This window comes from Protomyctophum bolini (assembly GCF_963924005.1).
Source record: "Protomyctophum bolini genome assembly, chromosome: 3".
Classification (NCBI taxonomy): domain Eukaryota; kingdom Metazoa; phylum Chordata; class Actinopteri; order Myctophiformes; family Myctophidae; genus Protomyctophum; species Protomyctophum bolini.
The window spans coordinates 48,139,897-48,162,474 of record NC_137864.1 but is presented as its reverse complement, the minus strand read 5'-3'; the positions used below and the strand labels follow the sequence as shown (position 1 = coordinate 48,162,474).

The 22,578-nt window shown below is 44.3% G+C and overlaps 1 protein-coding gene across 4 annotated transcripts in view; it reads left to right on the top strand.

The window, feature by feature from the left end:
- The first annotated feature begins 566 nt into the window (after positions 1-566).
- Positions 567-22,578, top strand: part of crebbpa (CREB binding lysine acetyltransferase a) — a 73,797-nt gene continuing 51,785 nt past the window's right edge. For all 4 annotated transcript variants that reach the window (XM_080759182.1, XM_080759184.1, XM_080759183.1 and 1 more), the window contains exons 1-2: positions 567-1,548; positions 17,969-18,627. In XM_080759182.1, coding sequence (XP_080615308.1) covers positions 1,461-1,548; positions 17,969-18,627 — 747 coding nt within the window. In that variant the 5' untranslated portion in view covers positions 567-1,460. The remainder of the gene's footprint in view (positions 1,549-17,968; positions 18,628-22,578) is intronic.

The following is a 22,578-nucleotide window of genomic DNA, read 5'->3' as shown; positions in this document are numbered from 1 at the left end:
AAACTCACTGTGTCTCACTCAACGTGGTCGTCTGGGAATTGGGGAACCCCAGGGGTTGTTGAGGGGGTTCCAGGTGGTCCCTGTAATGGAATGTTAAAAGTTACATTTTATTCCATTTGTACACCATCAGAGTTATATTAACATTGAAGATGTTAGTGTAGATTGGAGGGAACCATAGATTAAAAAAGATGGGGAAAAATGCACATCAAATGTGGGTCTGTAAGGATTATCAAACTGGGGGTCCTTGAAATGGAAAATGATCATAATAATTCATATTAATAAATAATTCAATTTAACATTACAGTGCAGCTTGAGGTCCCAGTGATATAAATAGTATCAAATGACGAAATGAGGGCTCGTGTGGTCTAATCAATACATATCAAACTGCATGGGGGGGGGTCTTTGAAATTAAAAGGTCCCCCGGCCCATCGACCACTGGCGCCCCTGGTGGTCGGCCGGCGAGCGTGTTGGTTTTACGTAGGGCGTGATTGCGCGACCCCTCCCCCTCCACGCACGGTCTATCTGGGGAAAAAAAAAAAACTTTTTTGTATCGAAGGAATCAACAGCCGCCATCTTGTCGTGGCTCGGAATTATAGGATTTCGGTCGAACACTGTTGTTTTTTATTAAGAAATCGAGCAGCCTAGCCGAGGTTTGACAGTCTCCTTGCCCCGAAAACAAAGTCCCGTCGTCGTTTGGGAAATATATTTCATGAACCATCTGGAATTGGACGTGCGTTCGTCGGATAGAAAAGCCCCGTATATGTGATTTCCCCTTCACAGAGTGTGTGTGTGTGTGTGTGTGTGTGCGGCGCTGCTTCAGCCACCGTCCGCTCGCAGCGGTTATTGTTTACCCGTCAATAACCGAACCGGACCCCCGACACGGACCACTTTATCACCAAAATACAGCGTTGTTTATGCACTCGTGCATTTTTTTGTGGAGCATCGCACGATTTTTTTTTTGCACGAGACAATTTGACGTCACACAAAATGGGCTGTTTGTGGACAACTTAAATTAACGACTTCTTTCTGCCCCCTTGGAATGCAAGCATCATCCACGTGAAAATCTCCACGTAAAAATAATAATAATCTGCCGTTGTTTTTCTTTCTTCACATGGGGGATTTTTTATTCGGGGTTATTTAACGATAATAATGTGGGTGTTGGGTGTTGGATTATCATGGGGTGAATGGCGGTGGCGAAGCGGGGCGCTATTGCATCTCTTTTGAAAACACTTCACTCACTGCAAGCAAGCAGCAGCGGCTAACGCTAACTTAGCCGTGCTAGCGGCCAATTACGCTAGCTATTAGCCAAGTTAGCTGACATTAGCAGGCTAATAGCTTGCTAATGTGCTAACCAAATAAAAGGTGGAGGTTTTCCAGAACGCGTGTTCCCGTCTCGATCGCGTTTTATTTCCACTTAACGCTATTGAAAGCAGAACACTAACAAGTAACGGATCACCACCATGGCTGAGAACCTGCTAGATGTGGGACCTCCCAACCCTAAGAGACCGAAGCTCAATTCACCTGCGCTGTCAGCGTCTGATGGACCAGGTAAAGGCCTCGACTAGCATCTTACATGTATGTCAAACCACAAAGTTGTAGACAGTTGCTCTGTTTATGGGGACGAGCAGTGGTGACATCTTTGACACGACAAAATAAGTCACTCAAAACATTCGGCTGGCAGCTACTGCTGCTGCCTACACTGCAGGTTAACTGAAAACTTTGTCACAGTGAACTTGGTTGGTTTCCATTGCTGTCCTTGTGCAGTCTAGTTGATGCGTGTAATACATGCGTCTGCAGGTGTACACACAGTGCAGACAGACACAACTATAAAAGGTTAATCATTCTGCAGAGTGCTGGTGGCTTTCTTTATAAAGAACTGGGTGGATGCATAGTAATAACAAACTACGGTATAAAATGAGGAGGCCTTGCAGAACACCTAATGGTAAAGTCAAATGTATCACACCCTCTGTTAGAAGCGTCTACATCAGTATCCCAGACTCTTGCCAGTGTCAACAGCAATAAAGAAGAATATTTCCTTGTAACAAATCATACATTGTGCTGATTGTGTGGTGGAGTAATACACAACACACACTACAGTACATATGTGGGATTTTACTGGGATAAAAATATATATATCGATACTATTTTTGTCATGCACATGCTGTAATGTACCTTCTAGTATCTTTTCTTTGACATTGACATGAATGATTGTCATTGTATTTGCTATATAAAATACATAGACTCTTACAGGCATTGACACTATTAGGTTGTCCACCTGCCCCTGGCAGGTAAATTTAACTTTGGGCAGGTGGAGTTTGCTTTCAGGTTGCCCGACCGGGCAAGTGCTTGTTTGAGAGGAGACAGATAAACACAACAATCTGTCTTCTGGTCTATGGAATGTAAAATATGAGCACTACCTATAATGTGCTGTTTTCACTGTTGCTACACTTACAAATCTAAAATAACAAGTGTGAACCCAATACAGTATTCATAGCTGTAGGTATTTGGCCTAAAAAATGAAGTATGACATTTCTTATCGTAAGTAAAAAAACAAAACAAATGTTAAATTGAACAGTAATAATTAAAAATGTACCTATCATTTTATAATGGGCAATTTACTTTTCGGGCAAGTGGGCATGACCTTTGGGCAAGTAGAACAGGACCTGTACTTGTCCGACTGGCAAGTGCCTCTGAGACCCTAGTGTCAACCCCTGTCTTGCATAAAATATCTCTAAGACAGGGATTTTCAACTTGGGGGGGACCCCCCCATTGAGGAGTTCCAGAGGGTACCTCAGCCACATGAGGAGTATTTTACTAATGCACTTAAATTTAATGCAATGTTTTCAATATCTTAAAAACTTTGAAACGGGGATCCATGGCCTAATGACAGTCATTGTAGGATTTTAGGGGTTTCTGACATGGAAAGTTTGTAAACCTCTGCTGCACTAAACGTTTGTAAATGGATGGACCCAACTTGATCAATGATGTTGAATGGAAATTACTATCACACCACTTTCAACTTTGGAGTTTGGGCATGTCGTAGGAAAGGCAAACATTTTCAACAATGCTTTGCATGTTGTGACCATGTAGTTCAGCTGTTTAAACTATTTGTGATATTAAGAAGTATTTAGGGCTTACTATAACGACATCCAGTGCACACAGTGATGCAAATAGCCTGCATCCTTAGACTCACTAAATTGTGAAAGGACACAATCAAGTCACCACCCGGGGGTCCTTGGAATTATGCAATACTGTACTCGGTACTGTACTCTAATGTCGTTGAAGTAGGTAGGACTCCTAAAATGTCCCTGGGACCCATCTAAAAGACCACCCCTGGGTTCCGGGACCCATTACATGATCACTGATATTGGCAGTTATAATAAGTCATAAGTGAAATGTTTTCAACACATTTCATTTCTAACCACTTAAGTTTAAACCTGCCGTCCATAATTTCAGCATGGCATAAATCAACATTTTGAAAGGTGTTTTTTAATAGATCTGCAAACTCACAGTGCATTGCTTTGCGACACGTTGTGAGCTTGTAGACAGGCTATTTTGGGGGTACAGGGCTTAACTGGTTAAATAAAGTTAAATCGTTTCAATCGTATCAAAATATGGGTAATCTGTGGTGATCTACTAGGACTCTGCAAAATCAGAATCGGTAGCCGACCAGAAAATCTGGCAATTGGCATCAGTTGGGCTCTAATAGTGTCCCAAGTGCTTCCCAGTTGGCAATTGTGATCGAACAGGTCCTGTGGGACAACATTGTGGAGCATAATCAACAGTAAATTATTGCAGACAAAGAGCATGCTAGCTCACTGTGGCAACGGTCATGCTTGGGGCTTCTCGTGCAACACCCCTTTGCCCTGACATTTGGCCTTTCCCTTCTGCGAGGGGCCCTGTATTAGGTTGCATGCCTCATTTTGGGGTGTATGATGGCAAATGTTTATGGCGTCTGTACGCACATGGGCACTGGGAAGTAATTGATTTATGTCTTAGTTTAATTACATTACATGCGTGTGTTGTATTTTTGATGTAGTTGTTGATGGGGGTACTTTTCATTGTTGTGACGGAGGGCAAAAACGGGCTTTCTCTCCCTCATTGAGGCCATCTGTTACACAGCAGGGTTCCTCTGCCCCCTTGTCTGGCAAATAATCCATTGCAAGTGTAACCAGAGGCTATAGATACACACTGTGACTAGACGGACCACAGACTTATTATTAAAATGAAAAATATAGTAATGTATCACAAGGTTAACGATAAAAGTAGAGACGGGTTAAACCACATATGCTCTCCCTATAACCAGCTGAACCCCTACTCGGAATTATGGCAGTTTTTATGTTGTCATTTCGTTTTTGGTTATTTGTAAAAGTGGTTCTTTCTAGGTTTTGTTTTTACATTTACCACGCAGGATAGTTTTCAGAGGATTACAAAAAAACCCCACTTCAGGGTCTATACTTATTACCTTTTTTGTCCCTGTACAGTCTAGTCTACACCAAATGTATTCCCCGGAAATACCAGATGTACACACTGTACATGTGTCAAACAATGTACTGGAGTGATTAACCCATTCTGACCTGAGATCAGATTCATACGAGGTTTCCACTGGACACACACTGGTCTGATTAACCCATTCTGACCTGAGATCAGATTCTAAAAATGTCAGTCGTTCTTCGATTTTTCAAAAATAGCAGACCTACAAGCTCGTAGCGCGCCACTCGGTGGCGCGCTATGAGCTTGTAGATCTGCTATTTTTCAATAGCTAAAGCATAACATGATGCCAACACCGAAATGGGTTCCCGGTCAGAATGGTTTAACTGATTAACTGGAACTGGATAGCTCCAATTATTCCACTAATGGTTGCCCGAATGCCCGTGGCAAGTAAATAAAACATTCGGGCAAGTGGAGTTTGCTTTCAGGTTGCAAGACGGGCAAGTGCGTTTGAATGAGGAAGCAACCGTCTTCATTAAACATTATTGGTTATTCATGAAGAACATGAAGAAGTGATGCTACCTTTTTACAACTAGCAGTTTGTGCTCATTCAGAAGTGACTGTCTCCACTCAAGTTATCGATTAGATTTAACATTAATGTGATTTTACTTTTCAGGCAAGCAGGCATGACCAAGTAGAACTTGCCAGTACTTGCCTTGATGGCCAAGGGCTTCTGAGACCTTAGTGTCAAGCCCTGAATTATGTTATGCTTTTCTCTTCCGATGTAAAATATGTGATTCAGGAAACGAATAACTCATACATGATTAGTATAAAAAATGTCTTGCCGCCGTCAAACCTTGTTTGCTAGTTCAACTGCGTGTGTCAGTCATGGGAATGCTGCATGCTTCTGCCCTCCGTGTGTTCACTCACTGCTGCCTAAATAAATGGCACATTTATGGCCCACCAGGCAGACGCAGGCTCATGACGCAGCCTCTAATGGAGCCATTTAGGTTTGTGCCTGCAGGCAAGGAGGAAAAACCCGGGGAAAAACAGTGGAAGGCGCAGGAGAGTAAATGAGTGGTGATGAAGGGGGTGTGTCACCCACCCTTCCCAAAGAAAGCTGCGCTTATGATTTGCAGTTCCCATATGCAGTTGCCTGCTCTTTCTGTTTGAAGACAGTGCATACGTTGATAAAGAATTAGAGGGAAAGGATTGTTGTAAAATCAAATGGAGTTTATGCGCATGCATAAAGTTTGTGGCAAAGACAGTGGCGAAGTGAGTTTAATGTCGTTTAATACAATCCGATGTCAAGGCCAGAAAGTAGGTTTTTGCCACTCAGTAGGCGTTCCCAGATGACTTTCGGGTATGATGATGACACGTGCATACTCTATACCTAATGTTTTGGTTGTCTAAGAATTTTAATATCTATCCTTTGTTGTATTTAAGCTTAGAATTGTACAGATCTTCATTAACAAGGATCAAGGGTGCCTGTGTTTCCCCTAGGACAGAACTGGGCATTACACGGCCCAGGGACCAAATACATCCCTTTGGCTGACTGACCGGCCAGTGAAAGGTTACTTGGAAAATGGAAAATAAAACATACTTTCAAATTTTTCCTTATGGGTGGACTAAAACTGCATTGCTTTTATTTTATTTACTGGGGTTAGAGGTAATAACGTATTATCTTACCAGCTTGTCAAAACAATGCCATTTACTGCTTTTTATATAGAAATAAAATGAATGTTATGCAGAACTGAGTTCAGCCTTTTGGCCCGGCCGCCGGCCCTCCACAATATTTTCTGTTTCTCAGATTTGGCCCCTAGGATAAAGTTGTAACCGTGGCACCGGGCAAATATATTCCTCAAAGTATTAAGTCTGGTGTCTGAGATTGACAGTGCAGCTGTGGCTATACATAACTACCACACAAACATTATTAATGTCCTTGTTCTTCTTTATGTCTGTCAAATATCATTCACTGTTTGAGTGGCGTGCCACTGTCTGGTGCACAGAACACAACCAACCCCTTTCTTTTTCTCCCAACTGAAGTCGGCATGCGTCGGATTCTGCAGCTAGCAATACCTACCATTCCCCAATCATTGCTCCTCATTGTAGCCAACTAGCCATGCATTAGCAGGTTATTCGGAGAGCTCTACCATACCAGCTACAACCAGTGTGGATATAAACACACACACAGGGCTAATTAACTAGTCTTATTGAACGGCTGAGAAACCTTTCAACATTTGCCAATGTTGAAATTGCCATTTGAATGTTTTATTTTGTCCTCAGTCCATAAATAGAATTCCTGAATCCTGACCACCTGATGTGAAAACAAATGCTTTTATCATCACATCACGCATGATCAACAATATAGTTTGAGTGCATGCACTGCGCACAGAAAGTTACTAGGGACTTTAACCCATTCTGACCTGAGATCAGATTCATACGAGGTTTCCACTGGACACGCACTGGTCTGATGAACCCATTCTGACCTGAGATCAGATTCTAAAAATGTCAGTCGTTCTTCGATTTCTCTAAAATAGCAGACCTACAAGCTCGTAGCGCGCCACTCGGTGGCGCGCTATGAGCTTGTAGATCTGCTATTTTTCAATAGCTAAAGCATAACATGATGCTAACACCAAAATGGGTTCCCGTTCAGAATGGGTTAAGCAACGACTGTTTTCAGGACGACTACGCTACGCGGAAGTACGGCGGCTATGACGCCCACGCCGTAGCTGTCAAAATCGTTAAGCAAACAGCCTCCGGCGACATTGGTTGCCATGGTGACGTGTCCATGCACAGACATGAGTAAGGCAACCACAAATGGTCAGCGAAGTCTCTGTACAGAACCCTGGACGTAAATGTGCTTTTTCTAGGAAGTTCATTTTCTATTTATTTTTTTATTCATTTGGAAAAGCTGGATGTTGGTTTGTACTGTAGTGGTGACTGGTGAGCTTATTTTTGTGTAAAAATGTAGGCTACAATTTTAATGAAGAGATTTTAAAAAGTTACGACGATATCTAATGGCGGCGTGGCTTGGCTTCCCTGTGCAACGTCAGTCTAGCCTGTTGAACACCGTTTAGAATATTATTGTCTCTACCGGGCCGAAGTCATGGGGAGAGTATGTTTTGGACTCTCAATCCGTCATCCGTGAACGGCTAATCTCACCGTTGGTGTAATGGCAGCCAAACTATGCATCACATTTTTCACATGGCGCCACTAAACATTTGACAGTACACCTACAGATTTGGTCCAAACATCATGCACATCGCTACACATAGTTTAAAAGTTTGTGTGGGAATTCACTTTGTCTTCAATGTGTGCGTTTACACAAACCCTCAAAGCTGGACATAAGAGGGGCTAGCCTAGCACCCCTCAAAAATCTGAAAGAACTGTTTTGTTTAATGGCTATAGAGACTGTACCGATGTGCATGATGTTTGGATAAAATCTGTATGTGCCACTTTGTGGCTTCCAAAGTTCCCAAACTTCCCAGGAATGCTCCGTTTTGAACAAAATGCTGCAAATCATGAACAAATGTGATTTGATTTCCATGAAATTTTGCATGCACATTCCCACTACGGCGAGGAATAAATGCCAGTTGAACATTTTCAAATCGGTCTCATGCGACTGAACTTCTCACCCTATCTCTAAGGGAGAAGCCACCTGTCAAAGAAAACTCATTTCGGGCCGCTTGTATTTGCGACCTTATTCTTTCGGTCATGACCCACACTGGTGGGAACGAAGATTTCTCAGTAGACGGAGAGCTTTGCTTTCTGGCTCAACTCTTTTCATCACAACAGTGTGGTACAGCGACCCCAATACCGCCCCTCTGATTCTCCTCCATCCTCCCCATCTTCACCTGGGGTAATGCCTCATTGAAAGATATCATACAAATTTGTGTGGAACACAAAAAATAGATTATATTAGGGGGGAAATGTTGGGGGACATAAAATACTGACAAATACTGTTCTTTACCGATCACCCCTTTAGTGGCCCAAAAAAGTATAATGGACCGGGTGGTTTTGTTATGATGATGTGAATATTACATGACAGAACAGAAATTCTAAACTAGGTTTAAGCAACCCACCACAGCTGCACCTTTTTAGAGGAAACCCAATCAAGTGTGGTTAGGGTTTATCTGTGGTGTGAAGTGTGTTTACATCAAGGCAGTTGATTTATCCGTCGTATGATGGTGTCCCATGGCTGACGCAGCTATTCTACAAGCCCACGCCGCGTTGCATCAGCAAAGCAGCGAGAACTTGTATAGATCGGCTCGGGCCGATACATACTCCTATTTTACCGCTGTAGTGCCGAAATGATTTCGGCTCGTCAGAAATGTTCAGTAGCACCAAAGAGCTGACTTTAGGACGGTACCCGCCCCCCCCCCCCCCCCCCCCCCCGAACCTCAAATGATGTCACATTGTAGGCTCTGTAGAGCCGAACCGACTTTTATTCGGCTCTAAAATAGAAAATGAATCGGCCCTTAGACTGACTGCTCAGCTGCCGTTTACGTGCAGCCTACATGCGCCCAGAGTGTCGTGAGAACTCGCAGTCTCGCACAGCAGATAACGTTTTATGAATTCAAACTTTTTTTATAGTCAAACATTCTTATTCAAAGGAATATTTTAATATGGAATATTCGTTGACACCCTTGGCTGTAAGCCACTTTCTGAAATGAATCAAATGACACATGGGCAGATTGGGCACGGTAGCACTTTTTAGGTAGCACCTCCTATAGACAGCTGCTGTATGTGTATGTGTGTCCATGGCTGTGTCCGAGCACGAAAATAGCGTTTGGTTTGGTTTTCACCACAAGTGTCACTGTTGTGCAGCCTAACACGCACACACATATTAACCCATTCTGACCGGGAACCCGTTTTGGTGTCAGCATCATGTTATGCTTTAGCTATTGAAAAATAGCAGATCTACAAGCTCATAGCGCGCCACCGAGTGGCGCGCTACGAGCTTGTAGGTCTGCTATTTTTGAATAATCGAAGAACGACTGACATTTTTTAGAATCTGATCTCAGGTCAGAATGGGTTCATCAGACCAGTGTGTGTCCAGTGGAAACCTCGTATGAATCTGATCTCAGGTCAGAATGGGTTAACTGTATATATGATGATTTCTGGTGTGACAGTACAGTACAGTTAGAGGGATCCACTGGGGACCCACACACAGTAACTATCATTTCTCGACCGTTTCGGACACGTAGCGGCTTGCCGGAACAGGGAAGGCGCCCTGGACCTTCCGGGGACCCCCACACAGAGTTGCACCACTCACTTCACCATTTTATTCTACCTATGATGGTAGATTCTACCAGCAAGCGCCTATTCATTTCAATGGGAATGGAACATTTTCTTTTGCAGAAATCCATTCCCATGTAAATGCATTGGCAGACTGTTAGGTAGAATAATAGTGCAGTGTGACCGTGCCCTAAAGCTGTATTTTGGACTTGGGGTTAAACAACAATGCAGGACCAAATGTTTTACTTCTGTGTATTTAGTTATTACAACTTTGTGGTGTCTAATGCAAATCGTCTAAATGAATGAACTCCCTGACACTTGATGCAGGGCACCTCTCTGCGCTTGAGGAGAGTTTTAACTGTGCAGAAGAAGGCAGATCTTATTTGCTTGAGGAGAGTTTTAACTGTGCGGCAGAAGGAGATCTTATTTGCTTGCTGTTTGAATTGGCTTTCCCTCTGGATTCCTTTCACTCACTGAGTGGCAGCTGCTGGGAAACAAGATATATTCTTCTCATTAAATATTGCTCTGAAGAAATGTGAAACATTTTCTTTTGGATTTTTCAAATAGCTAATTCTGATTTAATTTTATGATGCCTGACACAAACGACCCCTCGTTAACGTTCATTAACCGCTAAACTAAAATGTATTAGTTAGAACGGACAAATGGAAATGGAACAATGCCTGTGGTGCTCTCGTGTCTACCGCCGTGCGGGCCGTGTTGCCACGCGGGTGTGTCGCAGTGTGATCCGAGTTCGTATATCTTTGGCCACAGTATGTTATCCGCGCTGGGCAGGTTGTGTGTTGTTCCGTTTAGTTTTTGTTGTTTCTCCGTGAATGTTGTGTGTCCGCTGCTCCATGTTGTTTCTCTGTGAATGTCGTGTGTCCGCTGTGACGCTGTCAGTGTATATTCTCAGGCCAGCGCATCACGGAAAGGGAAACTATGGAGCGGAGTTGAAAACGCAGGGATAGGGTTGGTGATGTATCGTGGCCGTGGAGCAGGGGGGTAGGGTTGGTGATGTATCGTGGCTGTGGAGCAGGGGGTAGGGTTGGTGATGTATCGTGGCTGTGGAGCAGGGGGTAGGGTTGGTGATGTATCGTGGTCGTGGAGCAGGGCGTAGGGTTGGTGATGTATTGTGGTCGTGGAGCAGGGGGTAGGGTTGGTGATGTATCGTGGCCGTGGAGCAGGGGGTAGGGTTGGTGATGTATCGTGGCCGTGGAGCAGGGGGTAGGGCTGGTGATGTATCGTGGCTGTGGAGCAGGGGGTAGGGTTGGTGATGTATCGTGGCCGTGGAGCAGGGCGTAGGGTTGGTGATGTATCGTGGCCGTGGAGCAGGGGGTAGGGTTGGTGATGTATCGTGGCTGTGGAGCAGGGGGTAGGGTTGGTGATGTATCGTGGCCGTGGAGCACGGGGTAGGGTTGGTGATGTATCGTGGCTGTGGAGCAGGGGGTAGGGTTGGTGATGTATCGTGGCCGTGGAGCACGGGGCGTAGGCGGCGCACATGCGTCACGGTCTATGACTTGCCGAACTGAACTGCGCACACAACTTGTTACCGTCTCACAAGGCTTCAGACTAAGGGGGTCCCTACGTCTCAGGGGGTCCCTACGTCTCAGGGACTATAACATAATCTATTTGGGACATAAATTGATCTCAGCCGGGACTGTTTCAGGGACTAGAGGAGTTTTTGCACTGAAAATGTGCATATCGTATCGTGCGCACCAACGGGCTAGCATAAGACTAGCTGCATGAATGTTGCAGCGGCACCGGCAACACATACTGCAAACTATTACTGCAGAGAGAAACCCGCAAAACAGGCGCAGCAGTCTGTATACCCTCATGTAGCAATCAGAAAAATGCTGCGTTATTTGAACTGGAGACATTTTTTTATAAAACACTAAATAAATAAACTAAAACAACAGAGAAGAACAGGCAGACGGACCGTTCACACAGGCTCAGCGCTCCCTGCAGCACAAGGAGAAGGATGTACCCCACCTTTTTCCACATAACAAAATCAGACACATCTGAAGTGAGTTGTACTGTACTGTACTGTACTGTACTGTACTGTACTGTACTGTACTGTACTGTACTGTACAAGTACCAAAAGTTAAATGTAAGGAAACTGTTTCAAATTAATACTGTACATGAAACAGTGGCTCTCAACAGCCTGTGGACGGTCGATGGAACAATGTGCTGGATGCATCCTGCTATTGGTAAGATAATAAAGATCCATAAAAAGATATCACACACCTGACCTAACACCGGAGGTGTTACCCTAACACCCCACACTGACAACTTCGACCTGCAAGTGAGAAGATCACAGTGGGCAAGTTGAGGCTGTGCGTTGATCAGCCCTGTGTCTGAGCCTGAGGTTCTGACCATTACTTTGCACATTATTCAGAAATGCAACTGGCAACCCCTCCAAAAATGTTGGTTACCCCTCTGGGGCTGATCTAAAGATTCTATGAAGGCATTTACTTCAAGGATTAATGCATTTATCAAGGATTATTATGATGACTTGATACCTATTATGATTCCTTGTCACTTTCAAAAGCAATGCTGGAAGTCTTTAAATAACTGTTATATGTTCTGCCCTCACATTACTCTGAATGGTTAGAATGACATCAACATTATAAAGAAAAATAAGTGTGCCAGGTTATGTGTATAAGGCAGCAATCATAGTGTTTAGCTACTCCCCTGCTAAGATGCAGAGCAGCAAGTGGGCACGCTGCTGCACCTGTCCCTTCCAGGCCAGACACTCTGCCTTGGGGCAGGATGACAGACAGCCACAGTCTGGACCACTGCTGGGGCTACGATAGCCACCACTGTCTACCAGTGAGGCTATTTATAGCCATAACTCCTAGAAGAAAGTCACCAGGGATCGAACGGAAAATCCCACTAGAGAAGATGGGTTAGCAAGCAGTGGTAGGGAGGGAACGCCAAAGTACAAAAGGGGAGAAGTGTAGGTGAAACTAGTCATGAGCGGGTGCAAGAGGTAGAGCAAATGTCTGGCTACTACGTAGGTGAGATGAGCATTGCGCCTCTGAATGGGTCTCCCCAGAGAAGGGTGTCTCCCCTCCCTGCATGGCGTGACCCAAACCAAAACATTGCTTTGCATTTTGGTCTCCTGCCAAGTAGCCTGGGGCAAGGTCTTGAAGAGCATACTATATCCCCATTCAGAAATAATTGCAAGCCCCACGGTTTGAATGTCTGTGGTTTAAATGAACGCTAATGCACTGTGAAAGAGCAGTCCAGGACCAACCATCCCCGGGGCGGTCGAGGGTAAGAGGAGGCGATTGAGTGAAGAAAGATGGACAGGGGAAGATGAATGGCCTCTTGGCCCCCGGCCTGGCTTCTTCCACACGGAGCACCTGCTTGCCTGATGCCAGGGAGGGGCAGCAATGCAGAGCGGCGAGGCTGTGTTTGCTTAGGGAAGTGTGTGCGCCAAGTGGCCTCATTAAAGGCTGAATCTCGCTTGAATCTCAATGAAGACATCCAGCAGCAACAGAAGGCAAGCCAGGGGAAACTACCCTGCACTGTCTGCTCTGCTGCTCTGTCCTCTCCCAGTGCAGAGCACATGCACTCAGTTAGCTGGCAGCACTCTGCAGCACTCTGCTCAAAGGAGGACACTTGGAAAGTTACCTTGTTGGGATGTGCTTTGTGAAGGTTTCATTGATGCTATAGAATATCACTGTTAACCAAACAGTGGGTCGTGGACCAATTAAAAACGCAATGTCACCCTTTTTGTCCATGAAATAGTAAGTGCTCACTGCGTTCGCAATAATAAAAATTATAACAAAATTATATATACACATATATATATATAATAGATATCATTTCAAAAGATTTTAAAAAAGTAAAAATAATAATCACAACTCTCCATAAATTAAATTAATTCTAACATATTTCAAAAGTATTTCATGAATAAAAGAAATCGAAACTATTTCCATGAATACAAAAATATAGTTAAGTAGTGAAAACGGCAGATCTAGAATCTCAACGCGGGGCGATGCCTTGTGAGTGACTGAGTGTGGAGATCTGTTATTTTCACAAGTTTAGGGTCACAGGCAAATGTCTAATTCTCCTTTTTTGGGTCTTGAACTAAAGGTTTGGGAACCTATAGATGAGTATGTGCACATAACTGCCATGAGACGATCACAGTTTTTCCTCTTTCTGGCCCAATTCTTACCTTCCTCCCAAGACTAAGGGCTCTCTAGTCTCTACCTGAGCTCCTGTAATAACAGTTGAAACACCTTCATAGTTCGTACCTCTCCCACTGTTTAACCCAGACCTCAAAATAAATAAATAAATATTTTTTCTGAAATAAATATTTTCACGATTTTTCACGAACTATGGCCACGATTTTTCACGAACTATGATCTTGTAGATCTGCTATTTTTTTAATAGCTAAATTATAACATAATGTTTATAACACCAAAAGGGGTTCCCGCCCCAAAATGGGTTAAACATCTGTTCACCCTCTCCACATAATGTATGTTTCTCAGATCAGTGGATTACTTTTTCCTGTGTAAACAAGGTCTGTCACGACCTGGCTGTATCTGTGCAAAACGTGATTACCCACATTCCTACAACGTACTTGATATCACTTAACTATGTTTACCTGGCGTTGGCTGCCATAGTCTGTTGGGTAGGATGGGGAGCCAGGGGAAGCCACAGGGGGGGGGGGGGGGGGTAGCTGGCTTGTTTTCCTTTCTCACAGCAGTTTATTGTAATTCCCCATGTTTAACGTTAGGGGCCATGTATTGCACAATGGAGATTTATTTTGGAGCTTAAGTATTATTTGCGGGGGAAGACATTGGCTTATGCCGTTCTGCAGTAGTATAGTACCATCTCAAAAGTTATCAGGCTCTGCCTGGTGGTCCGGCCACTTAGTACCTGTCATGCCACACATGTCTGTCTCCCTTCTTTCAATAGTGCGGCCCTGTTGGGCATCCACTTCCCTAGGAGCAAGGCCGCTATTGGTAAGAAGGGAATGGAATTGCTTTTATCTGCCGCAGCAAGAGAGAAATTGTTTTGCTGTCCGTTTATCGTGATTGTTTACTGCCATGTAGTATAATGGAATACAAGAACACTCGCCCCGGGTCAAATCCGGCGACCTCAGAACGCTCGCCAAGACTCCATCCAGTATTTCTAAATGTATCCTCACATAACCTCAGTAAAACTATGCCTAGAGCCTTTGACCCAACCTTAACCTCAGTAAAACTATGCCTAGAGCCTTAGACCTAACCTTATTCCCAACCTTAACCTCAGTAAAACTATGCCTAACCTTATTCCCAACCTTAACCTCAGTAAAACTATGCCTAACCTTATTCCCAACCTTAACCTCAGTAAAACTATGCCTAACCTTATTCCCAACCTTAACCTCAGTAAAACAAACACATGAATACAAGTGGGGGCAAAGAAAGAAGAAGTGTTTTTTTGGGGCAAGCATTCTGATTATTGTATAATGATGTACCGTTTCCACTTTCCAGGGAGTAGGAGGGAAGTAGTTAGGCCTGTCCCCGATTCAAGATTTATCTAGTCGAATCAAGACTTTGAGCTTAACTTTTTACCGCCGAGATCGCCTTTTGGCGCTGGAGATTCCCCCCTCGGCCAGCACCGGAACAAAGCTTTTTCCTGCGGGAAACACTGTTTGCCAATTAGTCTAATTGGTGTGCTAATTTTGTCGACAAGAAGAAAACTGCCATCTCGGCTTTGCTTTATGGAGCCAGAGAATGTACCCTCCTAGTGTCCATATTCACAGAGCTTCCACTCTTGCCTTTAATCATTTCATGCTTAACCCATTTTGGACTGAGGTCGATACATTTTTTTCCTGAAAAACCCATGTTTCAATGTCAGTGGTGCTCAAACCTTTTCATGTCAATGACCCCCAGAATGATCTCTATTGTCCACGGACCCCCATCTCAAAATATGCTGTTCCAGGGACCCCCCAGAAGCCAATATTTTAGTTAAAAATGTTCAGTCTGAAATATATATTTCAAAAACCGCAGACCTACAAGCTCGTAGCGCGCCACTCGGTGGCGCGCTACGAGCTTGTAGATCTGCTATTTTTAAATAGCTAAAGCATAACGGAATGCTTAAAACAACCAAAAGGGGTTCCTCCCGCCCAAAATGGGTTACAAAAAACGCACTATGCTGACATGATGATGCTCACACTTCCCGGGGGTGTGACACAAACACTCTTTCCCAAGTGCAGCTTGATTCTCATTACTGTCCCCGTTCGTTCGTCATGCGTGTTGAGTTGTGTCGTTTATCACCGTGTCCTGTTTATCGCACTGCATCTCTGATCTGACGACACTCACTGCGCCAGAGTGTGGTGAAGTGCCAGGGAGCGCGTGTTGGTGCATTAATGTCATAATTGGCAGTGTTGGTGGTAATGGGATTCATCCAGTTATGCTGGGAAGTGGGGAAAGAGGATGAAATGATAAGGATATTTGCTGCACTGGGAAGAGTTGGCTGTAATGTTTTATTGATATTTCAAGAGTGTGGGGGTGGGGGGAGGGGGGGGGGGGGGGGTTTAGAGTCGTGCTGCTCAATCTGTGTCAAAACATTTCTTCTAAATCCTGACTTGTTTTCTGAAATACCTCATGTTTCTGTATCATCAGTGGTGCTCAATATTTCATGTCAATGACCCCAAAAATGATATGTAATTGGCCACGGACCCCCATCTGAAAATATGTTGTTCCAGGAACCCCTCAGAAGCAAAGATTTGAGTTAAAAAAACGTTCGCTCTGAAAGAATATACATTCAAAGATTTGAGCCACATTTTCAAGATTTTTCAAAAATAGCAGACCTACAAGCTCGTAGCGCGGCACTTGGTGCCCAAAATGCGTTAAGTACAGCATTTTCTGTGCATCTCTACGGGGGTTAACACTAGGGTCTCAGAGGCACTTGCCCATCGGACAGATCATGGTCTACTTGCCCAAAGGTCATGCCACTTTAAATCACCATTATAACATTATTGGTAAAATTATCATTAAACTTAACACTTATATTTTTACTTCATGGGGCTCTGACTGCGATACAAAATTAATCTATTCTCTATATGCCGAATACCGTACCTACTATGAATATGACTATGGGTTCACACTAGTGAAGTGTAGCAGCAGTGAAACCAGCACAGTATTGGCGCTCTGGCCACATTCAGGTGTTCAGACAGTGTCTCTTCTTGTTGCATGATGATGATGCACTTTCCTGATATCAGCAGTCTTAATATCAGTGCAATACTGTGTGATATCTCATATCGTGCTCCCTCATGTATTTATAATGTGTCCAAGGTTTTGTGTGGAAATATGTTGGAACAGGTATCCCTTGTTTCAACAGGTGACTCATGTTTGACTCAAATCAAACTTTATTTATAGAGCACTTTTAAAACGGCTGTACAGATCAGGAGCAAACGATCAATGGCTGGGTTTCCCCAAAGGAAATATGCATAGTGAGTGGGCGTGTGGTTCTTCTCAACAACACCCCCTTTCACTGTGAACATAGATATTCCGTGCATAGATGTGCCACGCAATGGTAGGCCTGAGGCCTATATTGGTAGGCTACCGGGTACCGGCCTGACCGCTCAGTAAAATAATGCTGAATTAACTCGCTTGTATTGGTAACTTTGACTGCACAATAGCCTCCCATTTAACCTCCTTGTATAGGCCTATATTCATTAACCCACAATCGAATGTTATTCCATTTAATTCACTGGGACAGTAGTGTAGTGTTTTCATCTTTTCATATACAGTAGGCCGCCCTACATTTACCTTGCACACATCACTTTGCCTCTGACATTTAATTTCATAATATTTTGACTGCTGGACAGTCACTCACTCTTGTTTGTTTAATTTTCTTTGATGCTGAAACATGTTTGTTTAATTTAAAAGTTTTTATATTTAAATGAGATGAAGAAAGTTATCACTCGCGTCACACATTTCTCATGTCGACAGGTTTGTGTAGGCTAAAAAGGCTTTAGGGAAACGGGTTTGCTTCTAAATGTATTCATGCACTAGGCCTCACGGCTTACGTGTAGCCTGACACTCAGTCACACAGGCTTCTGTGTGCGGCCTACTAGGCCTAGAGGAGTGTGTACGTGCAACACAACATTTCTTTGGGAAACCCAGCCAATGTCAAATAGGATAAAAGTACTGATGATTTGTTTCCCTCTGAATGTTGCTTAAAATCTGTTGTACAGTAGATATGATATTACAATCTCAGCCTTGGTTGGCATTAACTGTCAATTTCCCTTTCCCTCCTACCCCATGTCACTTTTCTTCACTCCATCTCCTCATAGATCTGGGTTCTCTGTCCTGGGATGACCTGGAGAATGACCTGCCAGATGAGCTGATCCCCAATGGCGGAGACCTGGGTCTATTGGGCGGCATGCCCTCCAATGGTAGCAGTGCGCCTGGTGTTGGTGGACCAGGCGGCAGCACCATTGTCCCAGATGCGGCCGCCAAGCACAAGCAGCTATCGGAGCTCCTGCGAGCAGGCAGCACCTCCGGCCTCACAGGCACCAGTCCTCAGTCTGGTGGCATGGGGGCTCAGCTGGTCACGCCACTGGGCAAGAGCCCCCTGGGCCAGGGCTCGCCCAACAACCACCCGTCCCCCCAGGCCCAGAAAGCGGGTACGCCCACTGGAGTAGCGGGGCAGAATAATGGCAACAGCACAGCAGCTATGGGCCTGAACACTGCAGGCTTCAACCAGGCAATGACGAACAACGGCCAGAACCATGCAGGACTCTTGGCCCAGGGAGGACAGCCGCAGCCTGGGCAACTGATGAATGGCGGCCTGGGACCTGTGGCTGGGAGAGGCAGAGGAGCTGGGGTGTCAGGCATGCAATACCAGGGACTGACACCAGGTACAGGAGGGGCAGGGAGCGCATTGGCAGAGACACTAACCCAGGGAGGCCAGCAGATGGGAGCTCATGCCACCGTCGTCAACGCAGCCAAGGTGAGTCCATAACACCACACTTAACATACACAACTCCTTTTGCTCTGAAGAACATAGTTTTTGTGCATGAGTTTAAAGGATTGTACTGATAGTGTGTCGGTACAATCCTTAGTAGCATAATTCCTTTCTCATACTGGTAATAATTATGTTTTCTAAAAAAAACAATTTGGGATGACACTTAAGTTGTGACACCCTCCAAGAAATGTGTGTGAAGTAATACTGTGTTACTGTATTAACCCATTCTGAACGGGAACCCGTTTTGGTGTCGGCATCATGTCGTGCTTTAGCTATTGAAAAATAGCAGACCTACAAGCTCATAGCGCGCCACCGAGTGGCACGCTACGAGCTTGTAGGTCTGCTATTTTTTGTAAAATCGAAGAACGACTGACATTTTTAGAATCTGATCTCAGGTCAGAATGGGTTCATCAGACCAGTGTGTTGTCCAGTGGAAACCTCGTATGAATCTGATCTCAGGTCAGAATGGGTTAAAGACCTCAATGTCACTCCAAATGACTTGTGAGAGAGACACTGAGTGTGATTTGATTTAGTCTAGGAAAGAGTGCAGTGCACTACATTCACCGCTAAATAATGGTTTGTCCAATATATCGGCCATTATTTTACTCTTTTGATAACATTGGTATCGGCGATGGTGTCCTGAGGATAATATTTACCTTTTTAATATAAACCTGAAGGTCGAAATTTAATTTCCCCCCTGAGCAAGCAGGCAGGCTCTATTAAGCAGTCATTAGCATGGTCTGTAGCATGAAGTTTTGACAAACGGTGCTCATCTTTGTCAACAAACTGTTGGGGAGATAATTTTTTACGAAGATGACCATTTCGGCAAGCTCGGCCTCAGCCTGTGCCGTCTCTCGTCTAAGATAATTGACGCTGATCAACGCTAAAGAGAAGCTTGCATAGAGCGAGACAGGAACATTGCTGCTGTTGGGTCATTTTCGTTTTCTAATATATAATACTCCCATATGGTTGTACGGTACTGCCGCTCGAGCAGCAGACTGCTGGCTAGCTGCCTGCACTCTGGCTGCCTGCTAGTAGCAAAACAACACCGATATGACCACGCTGGATGGAACCAAGTGCTGAAGCGGAGTACTGGAATGGAGTGCTTGGATCGGGATGCAGACGTTTATCCGACATAACAAAAGTCCGACATGCGCGAATCAACCGTTGCTCCCGACATGCGTTGCATCCTCGACATGCGTTGCATCCTCGACATGCGTTGGGCCCGCAACATGCGTTGGGCCTGCGACATGCGCTGCGTCCGCATGCGGTTAGAGTAACAGGGTTAGGTTAGTGTTTGGTTAGGGTGTCGGACTAATGACTGTTGGACTCTTGATATGTCGGAACACATGCCTGCACCCGTGTGATCGGTCATTTTCGCTGTATTCCGAGTGTGTTTGCTAATATTGGCCCGAGTCGGTACATATGATCTTTATAGTCATGTAATCGAGACGGATCTCTCATGTATAATGTATGTATGCCAGCCATTTATTGAAAACGCAACATGCATTTATCTTTATAACTTTGCTACGCATTATGAATATACTGTTACGTGTTATATCCTTAAAGGGACACTTCACCCTTTTTGCAAAAAAATATATGTTAATGACGTTTAGAAGCTTTAGAACACTTTCCTGGGGGTCTTTATGTGCGTAATATGTGGTTTTAGATATTTTAGATTGTAGCAGCGAGCACAGTGTCTCTGATGTCATGGACACTGGCCTCACTACCTTCCTGGACTACAATTCCCACAATTCTTTGGTGCACTGCTCCTCCTTGTGGATAGGGGGAGAGCTGTCTTACTGAGACAACATGTAGTCCAGGAAGGAAGTGAGCCCAGTGTCCATGACATCAGAGACACCGGGCTCACTGCTACAATCTAAAATATCTAAAAGCACATATTGCACACATAAAGACCCCCAGGAAAGTGTTCTAAAGCTTCTAAACGTCATTAACATATATTTTTTTGCAAAAAGTGTCCCTTTAACATTTCCCTGTTATAGAACCACCAGGAGACACATTATTGCAGCAACACAAAACACCTTTATATTTCTCCTACACATTTTGTCCAAACATCACAAATGCTCACATCCTGGTGGCCCGAGGGGAACTTTTTCTAGTTTGTATGTCTTTTAAATATAAGTGGATCGTAAGGTCCAATAGGACTACAAGAGTTATTGGACTAAAATATTCAATCGTTAAAAATTGCATTAATCAAGAAGAAATTGTTAAAATAATCGCTAATGATGCAATAATCGATAGTTGCAGCTCCAATGTAAAAGTACAAACACTGGGATCATACTTGTCTGAACGGAGGGTGTTTTTTTTGTGAAGCTGAACCAGATGGGGCAGGAAAAGACAACCTTTGTCACAGAGTGCATGGCTTTCCTATTGTGTTTTAAGTGCAGGTTGTAAATCTCATCCTGGGTGCGCGTGTGTGTGTGTCACACTAGCATCAGCCACTCCCGCCCCTTGTATTGTTCATGATTGTTGTGTGACTGTGGAGTGTGGACGTTGGCTGCTTTTCTTTCTCTGGCATACTCACTGGGTCTTTGCTCTGTCTATCACTTTGGCACTTGGGAAGCAGGGGCATTGTAAATCACAGAAGGAGTGCAAATGGGGAAAAGATACAAAGAGACTAATCCAGCTGCACACAAGCCAGGTCCCCCCCCCCCCCTCCTTCTGGCTGCAGAGTGGGAAGATTAGTTTTGGCACCCTTGTTGCCGCCTGGCGTTGTGTGGATTGATTGAATGAGCAAGGGATTGAATGGAAGACTGCTCTCTCTCTCTCTCTGTGTGTGTGTGTGTGTGTGTGTGTGTGTGTGTGTGTCCATGGACATCTCAGCTGGGTCTGTTGGCTTGCTTTCAACAGCCTGGGGGGAGGCTTCCTGGCATGGCTTAGTCTGGTGTCTGTCGTCAGCAGCCGAGGGGATGAAGGAGTGGACCTGAGTAAGTCAATGGATGGAACAAGGGCAGGCATGGCACTAATGGGGGGATTTGTTTCCCATTGGAGGAACCACACATGTTAATGCAAAACATTTATTATTCAACCATTTGTTTCTGCAGAGCACTTTGGCTGGTCTTTTTTTTGTGGCAGGAAAGAGATGAAGGCAGAAAGAAAGGAGGGAGAGGGGGAAAGAAAAAAGCTATGATTTTGATTAGTCATCATCGCTCATCGGTGCAGAGAATCTTTTGTCTAGCACAGCCGATAATGGTGCTTCCATTATTTAATCAGCCAACAAAACCTTATGGTTTTGTCCTGCGGTTCTGCTAGATGCATAAATAATATCTCCACTATTCAGGAGTGAGAAAACTGAACAGAGGAGGATCGAGGGCCAGAAAGTAAGTCATTCTAGATGTTTGTGGTTTTGAAACGTGTTCCTGCCAAAAAAGACGGTGTCATGCTGAGCTGCATTGTGCCAAGGCACCACTGTGACCAGTTCCATGCCAGATTGGTGTCGACTGGGAGACGACGTAATCCAAGCACGACTCGGATATGTACTGGCAGAGGGGGTCTTGTAGTAACAAATTGTTGTTTGTTGGCATGAGATCACCATCATGCCAACTGTAATTGGCTTGATGGTGTTGTTTGAATGTAGTTAAGCAGTCGGAGGCAGAACAGCACTTTGCAGATGTCCATGAGCAGCATTCACACCAACTGTCACCTGCAAAAGGGTGCATTCATTCATTGACTTTAAATATTTTACAGCTATAGCGATTACAAATTTAAAGTTGACGATTAATTCACAATCACAAATAATTGCGGTTAACGATTTAATTGTGTTTTTGGCATTGAACATTGGGACATATGATATGAATAAATAATACATTTCTGTTTGCCTGGTAATCAAAAAAATGCACAGGGCAGATATGACAAATAACTGAAATATACAAAGAATTTACAATTTAGGCATTTAATCCAGAGCGATTTACATTA